Here is a 15,829-nt window from a genome sequence, read left to right on the forward strand (position 1 = left end):
AGGATGCCCCTACGGGAGAAGAGGACAAGGAATATGTTTCAATTGGCTATGTTTTATTTATTTTTTTTTTTGATCCTTCATTTTATAGCTTTACTGTAGCTGTGTAATCAGTACTTGCTTGACGTTGCTTACTCAGTCTTATTTAACAGTAGGTGGTTACACTTCACTCCTTGTAAGGAAAATTTCGAGATTAAAATTCATAACACGCAAATGATAATTAATTATGAAAATTGTTATCTCAACGTGTGTGTTTTGTGTTCGACGCATAACGTACCCGTCAAGCGGTCGTTATGCTGCCGCCAGCATAAAGCAAACATAAACCATTCTCCATGACAGCTTTATCTTAGGGTGCTGAAATAAGAGAATGCCAAAATCAAACCCAAACACGGCCTACTGAGGCAGCAGGAGTTTGCCATCGCAGCAGGCATGTGGAAAAGAAAAAGCTTCGCGCTCGCGTACCTCTCTGTGTGCGTGTGCATGTGTTGCACCATCCGATCCCCGGAGAAACTAGAAAGCGGAGGGAAATTTAGGTTAAGTGAACCGACGGCCCGCGGGTTCCAAGCCACCGGAGAAAAGCGATGTAACGAGGCAAGCCGGAGAGAAACTCGCACAGAACTTGCACGGGGTGGTCGAAATGGGGTGAGCGGGTGGGGTTGATGGGTGGTGGAAAGATGCCGCCCTGTCGGGTGGGTGAAAAGGAAGCCGACGATTCGACGATCCGGCGTTGCACGTGGCTGGGTTGGGCTGCAGTTTGCTGCGCTTCACTAAACCGCGATCACGCCTCGCTCGAAACCGTGGATGGGGTGAGTTTTTTTTTTTTTGGTTTTGGTGGTGTATCTCCTTTTCTTAGCGGTTTCACATTTATTTACGGCCCGCGGTTTTGGGGGTGAAGTAATAGCGAGAAAGGAAATTTGTGAAAACAATTACCGCACAATCGCACCGCGTGCCGGTTGAGATGATAGGGATATCGTTTATTTCGTTTTTAAACACCCGAATGGGAGATTATTGTGGTATTATTTTAATGTACTACGATCGAATAGAGATGAATTTAGTTTTTGCATCAATTATTAGGTGGGTTTTTCACGCTCAACAAAAACATTATGATCGTTATTTTGCTCGATCAACAAGATGATCGTTCCGAGCGAATTGAATAGTTTGAATTAATTCCCATTTGACCCAATTTTCCATCCATTATTTTTTGTTTGTTCAACTTAGGCGAAGAAAATTCGAATTCATTATAGATTAAGTGAAATCATGATGCTGTTTAAATCGTATATTTCTCATCAACTTTGTCACGCAATCATCCGCCGGAAGCGACACAATCGTCAACTCCGCGAAGTGATGAATTCTCCTTTCGACACTAACTGTTTATAGTCGCCGTTATGGGGGATGAAAAGGACCCTACCCCAGACGAGTTATAGCGAATCCGGTTCAATGCCGAGATATCCAGGACATCCATCCCATCGTCGAACCGAGCCGTGCCGTTTTCTTTACATCTCATGCATATGCATTGGGTTTCCATGCTCGAGGATGCGGTTTTTCTCCCAGCCATCGTCATCTTCCACGTCCGAAGCCAAAGAATGGCGGACGACGGGAGAAATTGACCATTCGGCGTGTCTCAACGCCTGAAGCTAGGCAATGGGTGAGGAGAAAATTGGAAGAAGAAAAAAAATATAATACAATCACCACAATCACCACACATGAAAACGAACCGCGACAACGTAATCGCCGTAATTGGGAAAGCTCCACGGCGCACGGTGCGAAAGCATGCACGCAACGCCACTGCATCCATAATACTTTCTCCATTGTGAAACGAGATTTTCCAACCGGTACGCGATCACCACCGCGATCGGTTGTTGTTGTGGAGCACACCACCGATCTCGCGATGCTGGCTGAGCTTCTCCTTCGTTGGATGGTTCTGTTACACTTCGTTTTTTTTTTTGGTTTTTGCCCACCACCATTTACTGTTCACCTATTTTATCATATCACCCCCTTGTGTGTTCCGGTGGATGGGGCTTGCTTTTCTTTTTGTTTCGTCTTTCGATTGGCCTTTCACGTACTTCTCTCGTTCGTTCGGCGTTCGACCACCACCGGCGCACTGGCGCAGGGGAATAATAAAAGGAACAGTAATGGCGGCGGGCTTGACCTACATACACTTTCTTCTTTCACTCCGTTCTTTCTCCGTGTCAGCTTTCTGTTCGCAAATTGCGCTCCGTTTGGAGCTTTGCTTTACTGACAGGGGGGTATATTTTTTTTTTTCGTCCGCTTTGTCCATTCGCCGTTTCTCTCGCACTCGCCTATTCCTGCACGAGTTTGTCTGCCGTTTTGCCCATCTTTAGATCGCTGTTTTTTTTTTGTGTGCCTCCCGTTCTTCACGCTTCGTTAGCCATTCGATCCGTCCAACGCAGGGGTATGAAGCTTTCGGATGAGGACGACGTAACGACGCACACACACACGCACACGGGTATTGCAGAATTAATTATTCCCTGCTTCCAGACGCTGGCTGACGCAGGATCCCCTGCGATCGTGATGCATCTTCACGCGCGATCTTTGCAGCGAATGGTGAAATGGTAAACCAAACATCCAAAGTGGAGTTGGAGAAAGGAGAAAAAAAGAGGAACATGTTGATGTGTTCTTTGTTTCCTTTTCGGGGGGCGGCTTTTCGTCTTCCGAAGCGCGCGCCCGTTCAGGGAAAGTGTGCCATGATGTAACATCTCATCCTGAGGGTGGCGATCGAGAAGAAGCATTCACGGTTGAATGAAATGATCGTTGGGCTGGGACGCGGTACAGCTCGAAACATAAAGAAGAGATAAATGATGAAGCAGAATCTTTTTTAAATGATTGTACAATACATTACACAACGCTCTAATGAGTAGCTGCAATTTATACAAAAACCTTAGCTACCCAACCGATTATTAATTTCAACTAACTATTACTTCATTTTCATCTCTCGGTGCTTGGCTGGTTTAATCCCAACATCACTCACCATCCCTGGCAAAGGCTAAAAGGCTTTAGAAGCCATGTGCTACCTTCACCAAGGGACCTGCAATCGGTGTCTATAAAAAGCACATGCAACCGGGATGCAAACCCACCGCATCAACGAAGCGTACGGCTGGAAAAGGGGCACGATCGCGAAAGTAGGCGATCGAGCAGAGGGCTTTGGGGGAGAAGAGAAAAAGCAGTCAACCGAGCAAAACTCCCCGCGCGATAGATGGAAGCACTTCGATAGGCGACTCGTTCATCCCCAGCCCCGACGTGGCTATGCTTGCCACGGTCATTATGCTGCATCGTGTTGCTCGAACCCGGTCCCGGGTCCCGGGTTCCGGGTGACAGGAAGCGAGACGGGATCGTGAGCAAAAAAAAAGAGTGGAAAAGAAAAGAGCCGAGTATAAATACACCCCTAGCAACCTCACATCCATCCTCCACCCCGAAACGGTTGCCGGTGGGACAGAATCGAGGGCATTAGGGAACGGTGCGAGAGAAAAGAAAAGTTGACCTCAAAACCCACGAGCCGTGGCTCGCGCTCGAATTGGGTGGGGTTGAGCACGGCAGCTCGAACACCGAGAGAAAGGGGACGGGTTTTGGGGGTGGTAAATCAGGAGGCGGACTCGCTCGCTTCACCCATCCCCCGGTCGATTGTCGCGCGGATTTCTAGGTTAAATCCGCTCGACCTACGGGAAAAAAAACGCGAGGTGCCCTTGCTCGTGCTCGTACGAAACCACCCGAACCGCGTTGCAACCCAGACCTTGTTGGTGTTGTTGGTGTGTTTCAACCCATCCCAACCGTGGTACGGGCCATTTTGTCCGCTCGCCCGGGTCGCCCTTTCGCTGTCTTTCCCTCCGTGAAGGGAAGGCAGAAGCGCGAAGAGTTGAGAAGAAGAAAATCACCACCCTTACGGGGTGCATCGGGATGGTGCATCAGGGAAAAATGGGCCAAAATTGTCGGTTCGGTTGGCGTTTTTTGGCGTTTGTCTCGAGTGCAACAGTGAGTTGGAACCCCCTTGCTCTGGGGTTGGTTAATTAACGCCCGGCTCGGTGTGGGTTGCCTTTTGTGGCGTGTGCGCAATGGTGTGGCGAATGAATGACGCGATTGTACCGTTAGGGATGCGGATTCCAGCGAATCACGAAGCTCACGCGCGTGCCTTTGGGAAGCTGTCAACTGGCGTGATGTAAGCGATACGCGATTGCGTTGGAATTTGGTGCTTCTTCGTGAGCATATGCTTTATTCTTCGACGTGACGTTTAAGAGGAATAATTATAAAGAGATGCAAGTATGATGAAACAACAAAATAGGTCACTGAAAGTAAGCGAAATAAATAATTCGCTTGCGTACTAATCCTCCTAAGCGTTATATTGTTCAAAGCACCACACGTTGGCTTGTATTATTACCGAGTCTTTCCTTATTGCAGTTCAAACACACACCGCAAAAGAACAGGCCACAAAATGTCACTTGCGGTGCCGTGTAATCAGCTGCATAATTTAAATCAATAAAAGCACCCTCAAATAACCCCCCTTTGGTTGGTCCAGTTCTCCCGGCAACATAATTCCCCAACGTGCCATTCGCGTCCGGGGTCCAGGTATGATTAGCGGTGCAACATCCATCATCCCTCTACGGGCACTGACGGTGTTGCGATTTTCTGGTTCTCCACTCTTAGGCTTGCATTCGAAGCGCTCCGGAATGACACACCTCGACGGTGGATAAATGTTAATCGGCTTCGGGGTAGCGTTCAACGCCATCCATCCCTCCAACGTGCCACTGGTCTGTTTATGATTTTTATGATGCCGGGCTAAATGCCACCAGTGTGGTTGGGACCGGTGAAACGATGCATAAGTTGAAGACAAAAAATAAAAGGCCCCAGTTTCCACCGAGCGTCGGTTGAGGGGAAAATAAAGCCCCCGGCACCGTCTCGCGGGTGTAGCAGAGCTTTCGTGTGGAGCTGTGGTGTTTTATGGTCGGTCAGGTGTGGCGAAAGATTTATTTATTGTTTAGTGCTGCAAAAGACTACTCGATATAACGATTGAAGCCTTAAAGGGTTGTTGGTGAATTTGAGTTTTATTTATTTAACTTTTGTAGCACTTATATTCCAAGCATCTTCTTTTCATTCAAATCCCTAATTTCAGTCCATTTTGGTGCCTTTTTAATATTTTAAATTTAATTATGGTATATGCTAGTTTTGCCATAGAATAAGTTAACATTTTTGCGGCATAAAACAGATGCTTTTCAGAAGCCAATCGATCTGCACTTTAGTGTATGTTTATGACAATAACAAGAGAACAATTTTCCTGTTAACAATTTTCCTGTAGATTTGATATATAACAAGCTGGTTCTGTGATAATATTTCCTATATCACTATTGCGTCTAGGGCTTTAAGTTTTAATACAACCCACTTGTTTATTTAGAGCCAAAAATCGAAAAAATCATCCAAATCGATCACTCCCCATTCATCGATGAAAAAACTCCCCTCAAAAACAGCTAAACAGTTCGCCACCTCTGCCACCGATCGGACACCCTGATCGTGAGCTCCCAAAACCGTTGAGGACAGCTTTGAACTTGAACTCCAACGTCACTCGTGAGCGCGCAGCCTCGATCAGTCGACCGCGGTCGAAGCTCTCACGCGCGCGAGCCACGTGGTGGGGCTTTCGAGGCTTTCGCAGCCACTCTGATCGTGCGCTGATCGTGAAAAAAACCGGCCTCCTAGTGGGGGAGAAGGTGAACGGTGGACTTCCCTCTCTTCTCTTCGACCCTTCATTACCACCACCACCGGCCGGTCGTGGGATGCCGCGTGCGTGTGGACGAACTCGCGCCAGTAGCCTCGAACTCGACCGCCGTGGCCACTGACATTTGCTTCAATGGCACGCCTGGTGGAAGTAATCGTTACCGGCATCGGCATCCCGGCCATCGCGCACATCGTTACGAATGGTTGCGCACGACAAATCCAGCACCCAGTGCCTTCGAGTGAGCTGGGTTTGGATATATTTTTTTGATTTTTACCCAGCCGATTACGATGGTGATGGCTGATGAGTTACACGGTTTATCGCGTAGAGAACTGATGCCAGCGCTGATATCGACCAGGTGGTTCCTTTTGGCTTTTAATTTGTAAAGGTGCTCGATGAGCAAGCGTTTTAAATATCGTTCCTTCCGTCAACCGGTCAGCGAGGGCTGGTTGAATTAATTAGCGACAGAGATGCAATATTGTGTGTGCATCATATGCACATTTTATTCATCTCCGTTCCAATAAAGCCACAATATTCTCCTTCATGTTTGCGTTTGTCCACGGCATTGCTTTAAATATACATGTTAATCTTTTCCCCGGTTACATATGCGTATCGAAAACCAATTAAATAGCCCGCTTCTCGAAAGGGGTTCTTTGCCCTACACCCATGCGATTTCATCGAATTGGGTGCAGTTCGATTGTCAAATGATGCGCTGCAATCGTCCAGAATTAAATTGCAAACGATCAGTAAATGCATCGGAAAGCATACAAACAGCGAGAAAGAGCGATAGGGAAAAGCAAAGCTCACCAAATGCCATCGCAATGGTGTGCATGTGTAATGAAATTTCATATCACATCCTCAACCGGAGCAGCTGCTTTGGGTGGCACGATGGGGCACAATAATAATATTACAATAAATAACAAAAAATCACGCCCGCTTCAAACGCGTCCCACCCGGGAAAGTAGAACACCCAGCCACCCCAACACGTTTGAGAGAGAGAGAGAGAGAGAGAGAGAGAGAGAAAGAGAGATATTTTATTCATGCAAAACCGAACCGAACCGAACCTGCAGCCGGGAATGATCTACTTTCCCGGTGACGATCGATGCACGTGGCGTGGGAGTGACCCGCTCTCCCTTCTCCACCGTCCCTTGTCCCCCGTGGGGTGGGGGGGGGCGTTCAGGCCTGCAGCTCACCCACCGTGACATCGTTTATTCGAGCGAGCTCTTCTCTCCGTGTCGACTTTCACCCACTAGCGAATGGACAGAAATGTGCGGCGAGCGAAGAAAAGCGACGGAAAATGCACCACCCGCTAAAGGGGGGTTGCGGCCAAGGGAAAAGCGGCCATGGGAAATGTGAAATTTAAGCGAGGGAAGCTACCCGATGGGTATTATGCTTCACAAGGCTGGCCCAAGCGCGTTGTAACAGGCGCGGGCCGCGTGCGATAATAAGCCACCCCCGGCAACATTACACAAAGCGTTCAATTGTAAAAACGGAACATTATGCAGCAGAAGGGAAATTGTGTGCCACCGCCAGTTGGGAAGGCAGAGCGGAGGGTGCTTGTTTAAATTACGCACCCAATCGCTCTCGAAGGCTCGATCGTTATCAATCAGCCGCTGGATGAGTCGACATGACGTTGTGAGCCAATCAATCGCCGAGCAGAAAGGCGCGTTTAATTGGCCGCCCTTTTACGGGATGTATAAATGTGTTTTTCCAACGAAAAACAAACTCTCCCATACGCGTATGCCAGACGTTAAGCCATCGTCGATTGACCAGAGTAGAGTAAGCTTAAATATTAATCAATACAACAACACAAAAAAAAACTGCTTATGAGTCAATATATAGCAAACGGAAAAGAAGCATTGCATAAGCATCTGGGCGGGTGTCGAACTGGGCAATCATTTATAATATTCTGCTTCCCTCCGACAGCTGCCGAATTCTAATGGTGGTTGCATAAAAGTCCTCGCTCCCAAATTTTTTGTGGGCTCAGTTCGAAGGCATCGATCAGACGCCGGCTATGAAATGTTAATGTCCGGTCGGGTCTTCCAAAGACCTAGCACGGGTCACCGGTAGAGCGGTCGATGTTGGGGTTATTTTTTTTTTATTTTGGTCAGTCGTGTGCCATGCCCCACGTCAACGGTATGGAATCTGACGTGAACGGTCGAGAAGCACGTCAGAAGCAGCGAGGTGCCAGATCGGCAGGTCGTTAAGGTGCCGTAGCGAAATGGAGAGTGCTTTAATGGGGCGTATCCTTTGATCATTCGTTGGCTGAATATTCGCGTCCATTAGGGACGGAAAGCTTCTAATTATTAACGGGGTGTCATTTTTGGGAGAATATTGAAATTTGGTTCGTAATTTTTAGAAAAGCTCAATCGATTTCAGCAAATACCGCATTTTGCGAACGAAGGTGTACTTATGAATGCTTTGTAGCTGTTACATTAGATCACTTGTTAACTGTAAGAGTTGGGTTGAATGGTGGTAAAAATTAATTTTTATTTGTTCATCATGTTATTATTAAGATTATTAAGATATACTGCTCTTTAATAAGTAAAATGTTGGTTTAGCACTTGTAACATATTTATTTACTATATATTCTTTATTACAAGTATCGATAATTAAACAGTTTATAGAAATTTAACTAACTTTGTCAGTGAATGGTATGTCATCATAATATCAAGAAATAAGTTAAATTAAAAAATAATAAAAGCAGGGCTCCAAAAATATAAGGGTGGGAAAAAAATATGCTAAAAACCATACAAAATATATGTGATATAAATAGACAAAGAAAAACCTCATAATGAATGAGACATGATCCTGTTTACATCTCTGTGTAAAACCTTACCGAGCCCGAAATGCCAGTAGTTGGCGCATAGAAGCGCTAATCATATCATTCGCACCCAACCCACTCACGTGGCAGAATGCTTGAACCTTGCCCGCATGGCGTCACGCGCCAATAAGACGCTTCTGAAAGGCTCCTCCCCAACCAAAGAATTGCGTAATTTGTTTCCCTTCCCAGCGGGAGCAACAACGACGAAGAAGATTCTCCCCCAACAGCGCGGAAAACTACCGGAAGACGTTGTGTGGTTGCGATGGCACCTCCTTATCGGTTGATGGCCGATCGAGCACCAAGCCAATGTTATCTCCGACGGGATCGAATCAAACCCGCACAGGGTGATAATTGTTATTTAATATTGAACCCCACAGCCCACATGCGGAAGACGGATGGAAGACGCTGCGATCGCGCTAATGGCTGATAATCGAAGGCGCATACACAAACACACGAGGTCAGACGACAGTGTTGTTGCGCGTTGAAAAAAGTGTGTTGCTAAATAGTGGCGCAATACGGTGTAATTAGATAATTTGCAACGCTTCTCGTCATACGCGCGGGGGTCTTAAATCACCATAAAAGGGAGATCACCGAGTGAAACGGACACTTGTGGATCGTTCAAACAAATCACAGCTCACTAGAGTCTCGCCGTCATGGCCTACTTGAGCGGGTTTGAATTCGCGGAAGGTCGAGTAGGCAAAACAATGCCATCAGACACCATGCGTCCCCACGTTGCGTCATCGATTTGTTCCATTTTTTTGCCTCTCTCTCGCTCACATCGGGCCCTTTTTTTTGCGCTGCCTTCCCTATCTGACCCAGCCAGCCAGTTGCGCCAGACCACTTGCGCATTTGACAAAAAAAAGGCTGTTCGCGCGAACCAAAACACTCTGGACTCGGGCAGCATTGGTAAACGGACCGCCCATTGGCGGTCATCCTCGCGGTTTTTGTCGGCCACAAACGGAACCATGTTTGTGCATGGTTTGCAGGTTTTTTTTTGCTTCATTATTTCGCAACATAAACACCATCCGCTAGGGTGGTGCCGTCCTTCTTCGAGGGAACCAAGCACGAGGGTTCGAGGGAACGGTTGACGGTTGCGACTGGGAAGCGAGACGACGCCGACATTCCACGGAACGCCTCGGGAGAATCTTTTACCTCGCGTGGGGTCAGTCAGGCAGACCTGCTGCCAAGGTTAAGGCTGGTGGGTGGGTTTTGTCCGGTTCGCAGCGAAAGGTCCCCAGGGTCCTAGTGGGCATGGCAATGATGAAGCGTCAACAGGGCGATTACGTTACATGCACCTTGGCTTGGTGTGCCTTTGGTTGTTTGGCCATTTGCCCCTGGAGAGTGTTAAACTGCAACCGAGCGGTGGTAATTTGTTTTTGCGATGTGAGATTTGCATTTACATCCATTTTGAGTCAAATGCCAAAGGAGAAATACATCAAAGTGTTTTTTTTAATAATTTTTTGTTAAAAAAAACTATTGTCTTCTCAATATACAATAGAATATTGCTAAACATCTACATTCACATTTAAAAAAAAACATATGAACCAAAATATAATGCACTTATGCAATGTTATGTTTTACAATGATAAATGAAGAAGCTTATTTATCCCTACGTAGTAATTTATTAAGATTAATTTGTAATAATTTTAAATCCATTTTAAAATCTAAAAGAGCAGTTTGGCTTATCGAATTATGATGGTAACAACAGTTTTCTACTGCATAAATTTTATCATTCAATTTTTTTGATGTTATTTGTTTTATACATATGATATTTTCAAATTGCGGAGGAACCACATTCACGCAATAGATATCAATTCCTTTCAATAAAAATGCATAAAAAATATGAAATTCTCACTGATTAAAGCGCCATTTGATGATAATCACCCCTCACAAGCCCGATATTTGATGTGACCTAATAAAACCCGATAGTTACGCGAGTTGTCGCACCCAAAACCGTCACCCTGACATCACTCGAGCCGATATAAGAAAGGCCAACTCTCCGGTCACCAGTCCGCGTTCCAGTTCAGCACCCAAATGCTAGCATAACCTATGCTAATCAAAGTAGCCCAGGCGCGTTACCAAGGAGCCAATAAGGCGAGGAGCAGCAAAATCCCACACCGCATGTGTGAAGGTCACGGCCAACGGCGATCGCCGGTGGCACAAAAAGGACAAAACGTGGCGTCGGTTTTGGCGCAAAAAGGACAACCCACGGCCTGGCCCGACAGCGCCAGCGAATAATTGACCCTCACCGGAGGCTTTCTGTCACCTCGTTCGTGTGGCACCAGCATTTCCTCGTCAGCATCATCATCATCATGAACACTAGCGCCGTCGTCAGCAATGTTGTCATTACCGTGCGAATAACCGTAATCATATGCCATGGGTGTCTCGTCGTCGGGTCCTGCGTGGCGTCGAAAGACCCGGTCATCGGCGAGTGGGGTGGTTTCGCCGGGAAAATTGGTCTCCACGACGCCACCGATGTGTGCAACCGATGCACCCGTGTTAGTGTGTCAGCGGTGCAGCATAGTAGGCTGCGGTTGCGGCTGGATCGATCGTTTTGCCAACAAGTGGGTTACTGTTGCACGCGCTTGGACCAGGCGAACTGGCGAGAAAGTGGCCACCCGTGAGCCTGACGGGTGCATGTGTGTTTATGTGTGTGTGTTTCCCACCCATGGGTCCGTTCCACAGGTGAATGGAGTCTCATGGATTGCGCTCATTAAAGCCACAAAGAAATTGCATCCATTAGCAATGGCGAGGTTCAAGGAGGCAGCACAATTTAAGAGAGCGCCATTCGAACGCACCTTTTAGCCCCCACCACTATCGGTTGCTTATCTTGTGGCACATTTGAAACTGGCATTCAAATGCCAGCCCATTCACGAATTCCTCGCCTATCGGTGTGCTTCTGAAGGTCGTTTGGGTGCCAGCCGTTTGTCTGTTCCGATAAAGCCGATGGAATTATGTAACCGAAAGAGGGCACTGCTTTTATCTACTATCTTTATCGGGACGTTCGCTATGTAACTATGCAATCGATAACCTTGTGATTTATGACAACACGATAGTTACAAATTTGCTATGAAAAGGATTCATGATAAAAATAAAATTTACCTTTTTCTATCTTCAGGTCTAAAAATAACATCCATTTCTGTATTTTAATTTGTATCGCAGCTCTTAATTTATGAACATTAATATTATGATTAATTATAGTTCATTTAGAACTCGCTATCGTTCGGTATTTCAATTTATTTAAAAATGTACAATCACAAATTATTCATCTTTATCGTTGCTGTTGCATTAATTTAATGGTCGCTAATGCCATTTCCATTGGTCATTTAATTTATTTATAGTGCTTTTTAAATTATAAATGACATGTTTGAAACTTTCGTAAAACTGAAAAATATTGTTAATGCAAATAACAATGCTGTATTGAAAAACTTTAAAATGACTTTAATATATGCTAATATAGCGACGAAAATCAAAAAAAGAAATCAACCACAAAACAACCTCAATCGCACACAATTAAGCAGTGAGCTGGAAAATTCACACACAAAAAAAATGGCAAAAGTTCATACGCTTACGCCAACGAACACTTCGCGTGTCCCATTCCCGTGCCCGCGGGAAACCACCTAAGGTCCCGGGCCTTGCAGATTGCAGGTTTTCCCCACCCACCCAGATCACGTTGAAGATATTTCCGCGGCCACGCACACGGCACATTTTCCGGCGCGACATTCTTTTTCTCTTCCGGAAGCGCTCGCTGCTGTTGGTTGTATGGGTGGGTGTGGGTGGCAGAAAAATCCATGGCAGCCCCCCTAAATGGCACCCAGGCTTTCCCTCGGCTCGTGTCGGGTTTTCTCGCAATTTTCCGCTTACACAATTCTGCCCGCCCGTCTGCAGGCCGCAAAAACTTTGCAAAATCGTTTGCCCCGGGCATAATCGCTCGCGGACGTACGACCGGAAAACGTGACTTTTCACCCGCACGCCCGCGTATCCTTCCGCTTCGATGGATCCGGTTTTGTTTTTCTTGGTTTTTTTTTTTAGTTTGGTTTTGCCACTCGTGCCAAACCATGGCAGGACCTGTTGTTGTGTTGGCTCAGGTTGCTCGCAAGCGAGTTAATTAACACCGGGTGCGAACCGGATCGGCTTCGACCACGGTCAAGGATATGTGGAAGGTGGTTTCGAAAAATGTGCGAACGACAGTGAGCTGCCGTATTTTCGAAGGACGTACTCCATCGCGGGTCGTTGGCTTCGTTGGTCAACCGAAATGCGGAAATTCGATCACCACACACGCGGGCTTTAGGTGGGGATGGTTCTACGGTTCTATGGCATACGGATTGTACGGTTTCGGTCCACGGTGTTGGAGTTGCGTAAGATTAGCGCCGCTAGCCGTGGCTTTTTCGCGACGGGTTTAATTGATGAGCTGAGCTACGGCCGACTCGCCGCTAATGGAGCACCACCGCAAGAAGGGCCGTTCTGGGAGGGCTTTTTGAGCAGGAAGCATACGCTTTAAACTTGAGGTGAATAAAAAAAAATGGCCCCGTGCCACGCGGGATTAATTCAAGTAATTAAACGAGCGGCTGGTTTGTAGCTTGTAAAAATACGGTTTAATATATTCATACCTGGGGTGGTTTTGGCATCTCTTAGCTGTTGATAAAATCGAACACACCGGTCAATTAAATGCCCAGGCCGCTTCTGTGTCATCCGGTGTTGTTTTTAAGTGCCAGCAGAATAAAGTGCCAGTCATGGAAGGAGGATATTTTTTTCATCATTTGTACAGCGTGCTATTGGGGTTTTTTTTATCATAACCAAGCCAATATCTTTACAGTGTTATAAGCCAGTACTAACCAAAGTGTTTGGGGATGTTTTAAGAGCATGTATATTGATTTCGGTGTTTCAAGGATGAAGGTATGGTACGCTTTCTGTCTGTACAATAATTAGATCGAGAGCAAGCGATAGCTTTTTTATGAGTTGTTATGATTTTCTGTCTTTTGGTACGCAATCTCGTGGGATTAGCTCATTGATCCTGCTAGAGCGCATGTAGTGGTCGATTGCATCCACCTCGGAAATCCAAACCCAAAAGCATGAACGTTCAACAAACCGTCTCCTGAAAAACTCCCCACTAATAGAAGAACGGATCGAAATAGCGCTCCTCGGGATGTTCCTCTTCGAGTAGGACCCTCTCAAGGATGCGTTTTTCCGCTTGCTTCACCATCGGTGCGAGCAGAAATCCGTGTGGTTTGAATAATTGCTGAAAATTGCCCCACACGAGGCGATAAACCTCACACACCTCTAAGGACACCACTGTAACCGGGTGCAGAATGTCGGTCCGAAACAACGCCACCGCACCAAAGTTCGCCCCATCCACCAGGTGACCAATTTCGACGTCCTCAGCCGTGTAGACAGCGGCTGTCCCCATGGCCAAGAAGTACATCGCCTGAGCAGCTTCACCTGCAATCACGATACGATCCTGCTCCTGATACAGCTCGAACTGCATCAGATCGGCAATCTCCACCATCAGGTACGTCGGAAGTTCGCGGAACAACTCAGCTCGAGCCAGAAACGCCTTGCAGACGACCTCCGTGAGGAAGCTTCGGTACAGGTGATCGGAAGCGTGCGCTCGAATAGGAGCTTCATCGAAATAACGCAACCGAAACCGACACGCAATCTGGCGACTCATCTTCTCGCGCATGGCAGGACGAAGCCGGCGTTCTCGGCAGAAAGCATCAGCCTCGTTCAGGATCTCGTCATACCGCGTGCGGCTGGCATCGGCCGTCACCAGCGTGCGGATCAGCAGCAGCAGAACGTATGTGAACCAAATCCAGCCTCCAAGCAGCAGCAGAGAGTACAGCCACTCGTGCATGAAGTAATCCGTCAACGAAAGCGAATGACCACCTTGCAGGCTTACCTTGAGCGTGATCATCGTGGCACGCAGATAGCGATACGTAACACTCACCCGGTGTTCCACGTCGGTTAGGCGTGCCTCCACGAATTGCGTCAGTTCCGTTGAAGGTGACGCTGAATGACGCTGCCGGAAGTACGCCCGATAATCAGCGACGGGAGGTAGTCGTGAGCGATGCTGAATGGGGTAGAGATGATCATTGCGAGCTTGATCCTGAGCCCACAGGACATCCACCAGAAAGTGTGACTCGAATTGGCCTTCACCGATCAGTGGCATCGAGAGCAACGGAAGCACATACAGCACACAAGCGGTCCAGTGCAGCACGTACAGCGTGTCCATGATGGGTTCGAGAAAGCGGATCTGTTTCACACTCAACCGGAACAGGCTACGGGCGACAGTTGCGAAGTACCAGCGGACATTCCGGAAGCGCCACACACACAGCAAGTACAGGTACACCACGAGACAGAGGTACGCCAGCACCGAGTCCTGGTAGAAGGCTCGCACCAGCTCATCCAGCAGCAGTACGTACGGTACGAACAGGAGCATCCGATTGGCGAGATTCCAACAACGTAACCGATAGCGTACGATTCGACGTGGGTCTAGCACGACTTCACCCTGATGTACGTACCCCGTAACAAGGTTGAGTGCGAATTCCATACCCAACAGAGCGCACAGGACGGTATCGAAGAGCTGCAACCGGTTAAGGACCTCACGGGAGAGATGAGGCGCAAAAGCGAACGCAAATGCGAGCGTCACCAGGTGCACTGTTAGCACGAAGTAGATCATCATCTCCCAACACCGACGCAGGCTGCTGAATGGGTGTATAATAAACGGTGGCAGTTCACGCACGAGTCGCGCATTTTCGGCTCGAATTTCCGTCCGACTGCGGTAGTAGTTGCGGGTTTCCGGATGCCGTGGTGAAACAAGCAGTAACGCACGGATGTGACGAAGAAGCCGGCCAGTTAGCGAGGTCCCGGGCAGGATGGGTGGCAGGTGCGTGTCCGATTCACCATGCCGGAGTGTTCCTGGCAGGGAACAGCGATGTCCTTTCGTGTCCATGCGCGTGCACGGGACGTTCGATCGTTTGACGTTTAAACGTGAAGTTCGCGAGTAATCGCGCTTTCCAAGGCCTACTGCGAGCACAAGGATCAGCCGCGTGATGATGCCATTTTCAAGGCAGCATTATTTCCTCCGGTGGAGCAAAATTTAAAAAAAAAACTGTACCCTTATATCATCCAATCATTAGCAATCCTGGCAGCGGAACGTGCCACCTGGTGACAATGGGGAGTTTTTCTTTGCACCGGAAACTCCGGGCTGCAATAGAAACTTCACTCCGTGTCACGTTCCGTGCCGAGTGGCACATGTTTCTGGGGGTTTGAGCCACGCTAGCGATGTCCCGGCC

General features: G+C 47.6%; 1 protein-coding gene across 1 annotated transcript; it reads right to left on the reverse strand.

Annotated features, from left to right (window-relative positions):
* Positions 1–13,647: 13,647 nt before the first annotated feature.
* Positions 13,648–15,486, reverse strand: LOC128726954 (uncharacterized). The gene has a single exon (XM_053820804.1). The coding sequence runs from the start codon at positions 15,484–15,486 to the stop codon at positions 13,648–13,650; it is 1,839 nt and encodes a 612-aa protein (XP_053676779.1).
* Between the last annotated feature and the right edge of the window lie 343 nt (positions 15,487–15,829).

Source organism: Anopheles nili, chromosome 3, assembly GCF_943737925.1.
Source record: "Anopheles nili chromosome 3, idAnoNiliSN_F5_01, whole genome shotgun sequence".
NCBI classification, from domain to species: Eukaryota; Metazoa; Arthropoda; class Insecta; order Diptera; family Culicidae; genus Anopheles; species Anopheles nili.

Bases quoted from the DNA above. Each gene is read 5' to 3' on its own strand.
- LOC128726954 (XM_053820804.1), bottom strand. From the start codon at position 15,486: ATGGACACGAAAGGACATCGCTGTTCCCTGCCAGGAACACTCCGGCAT.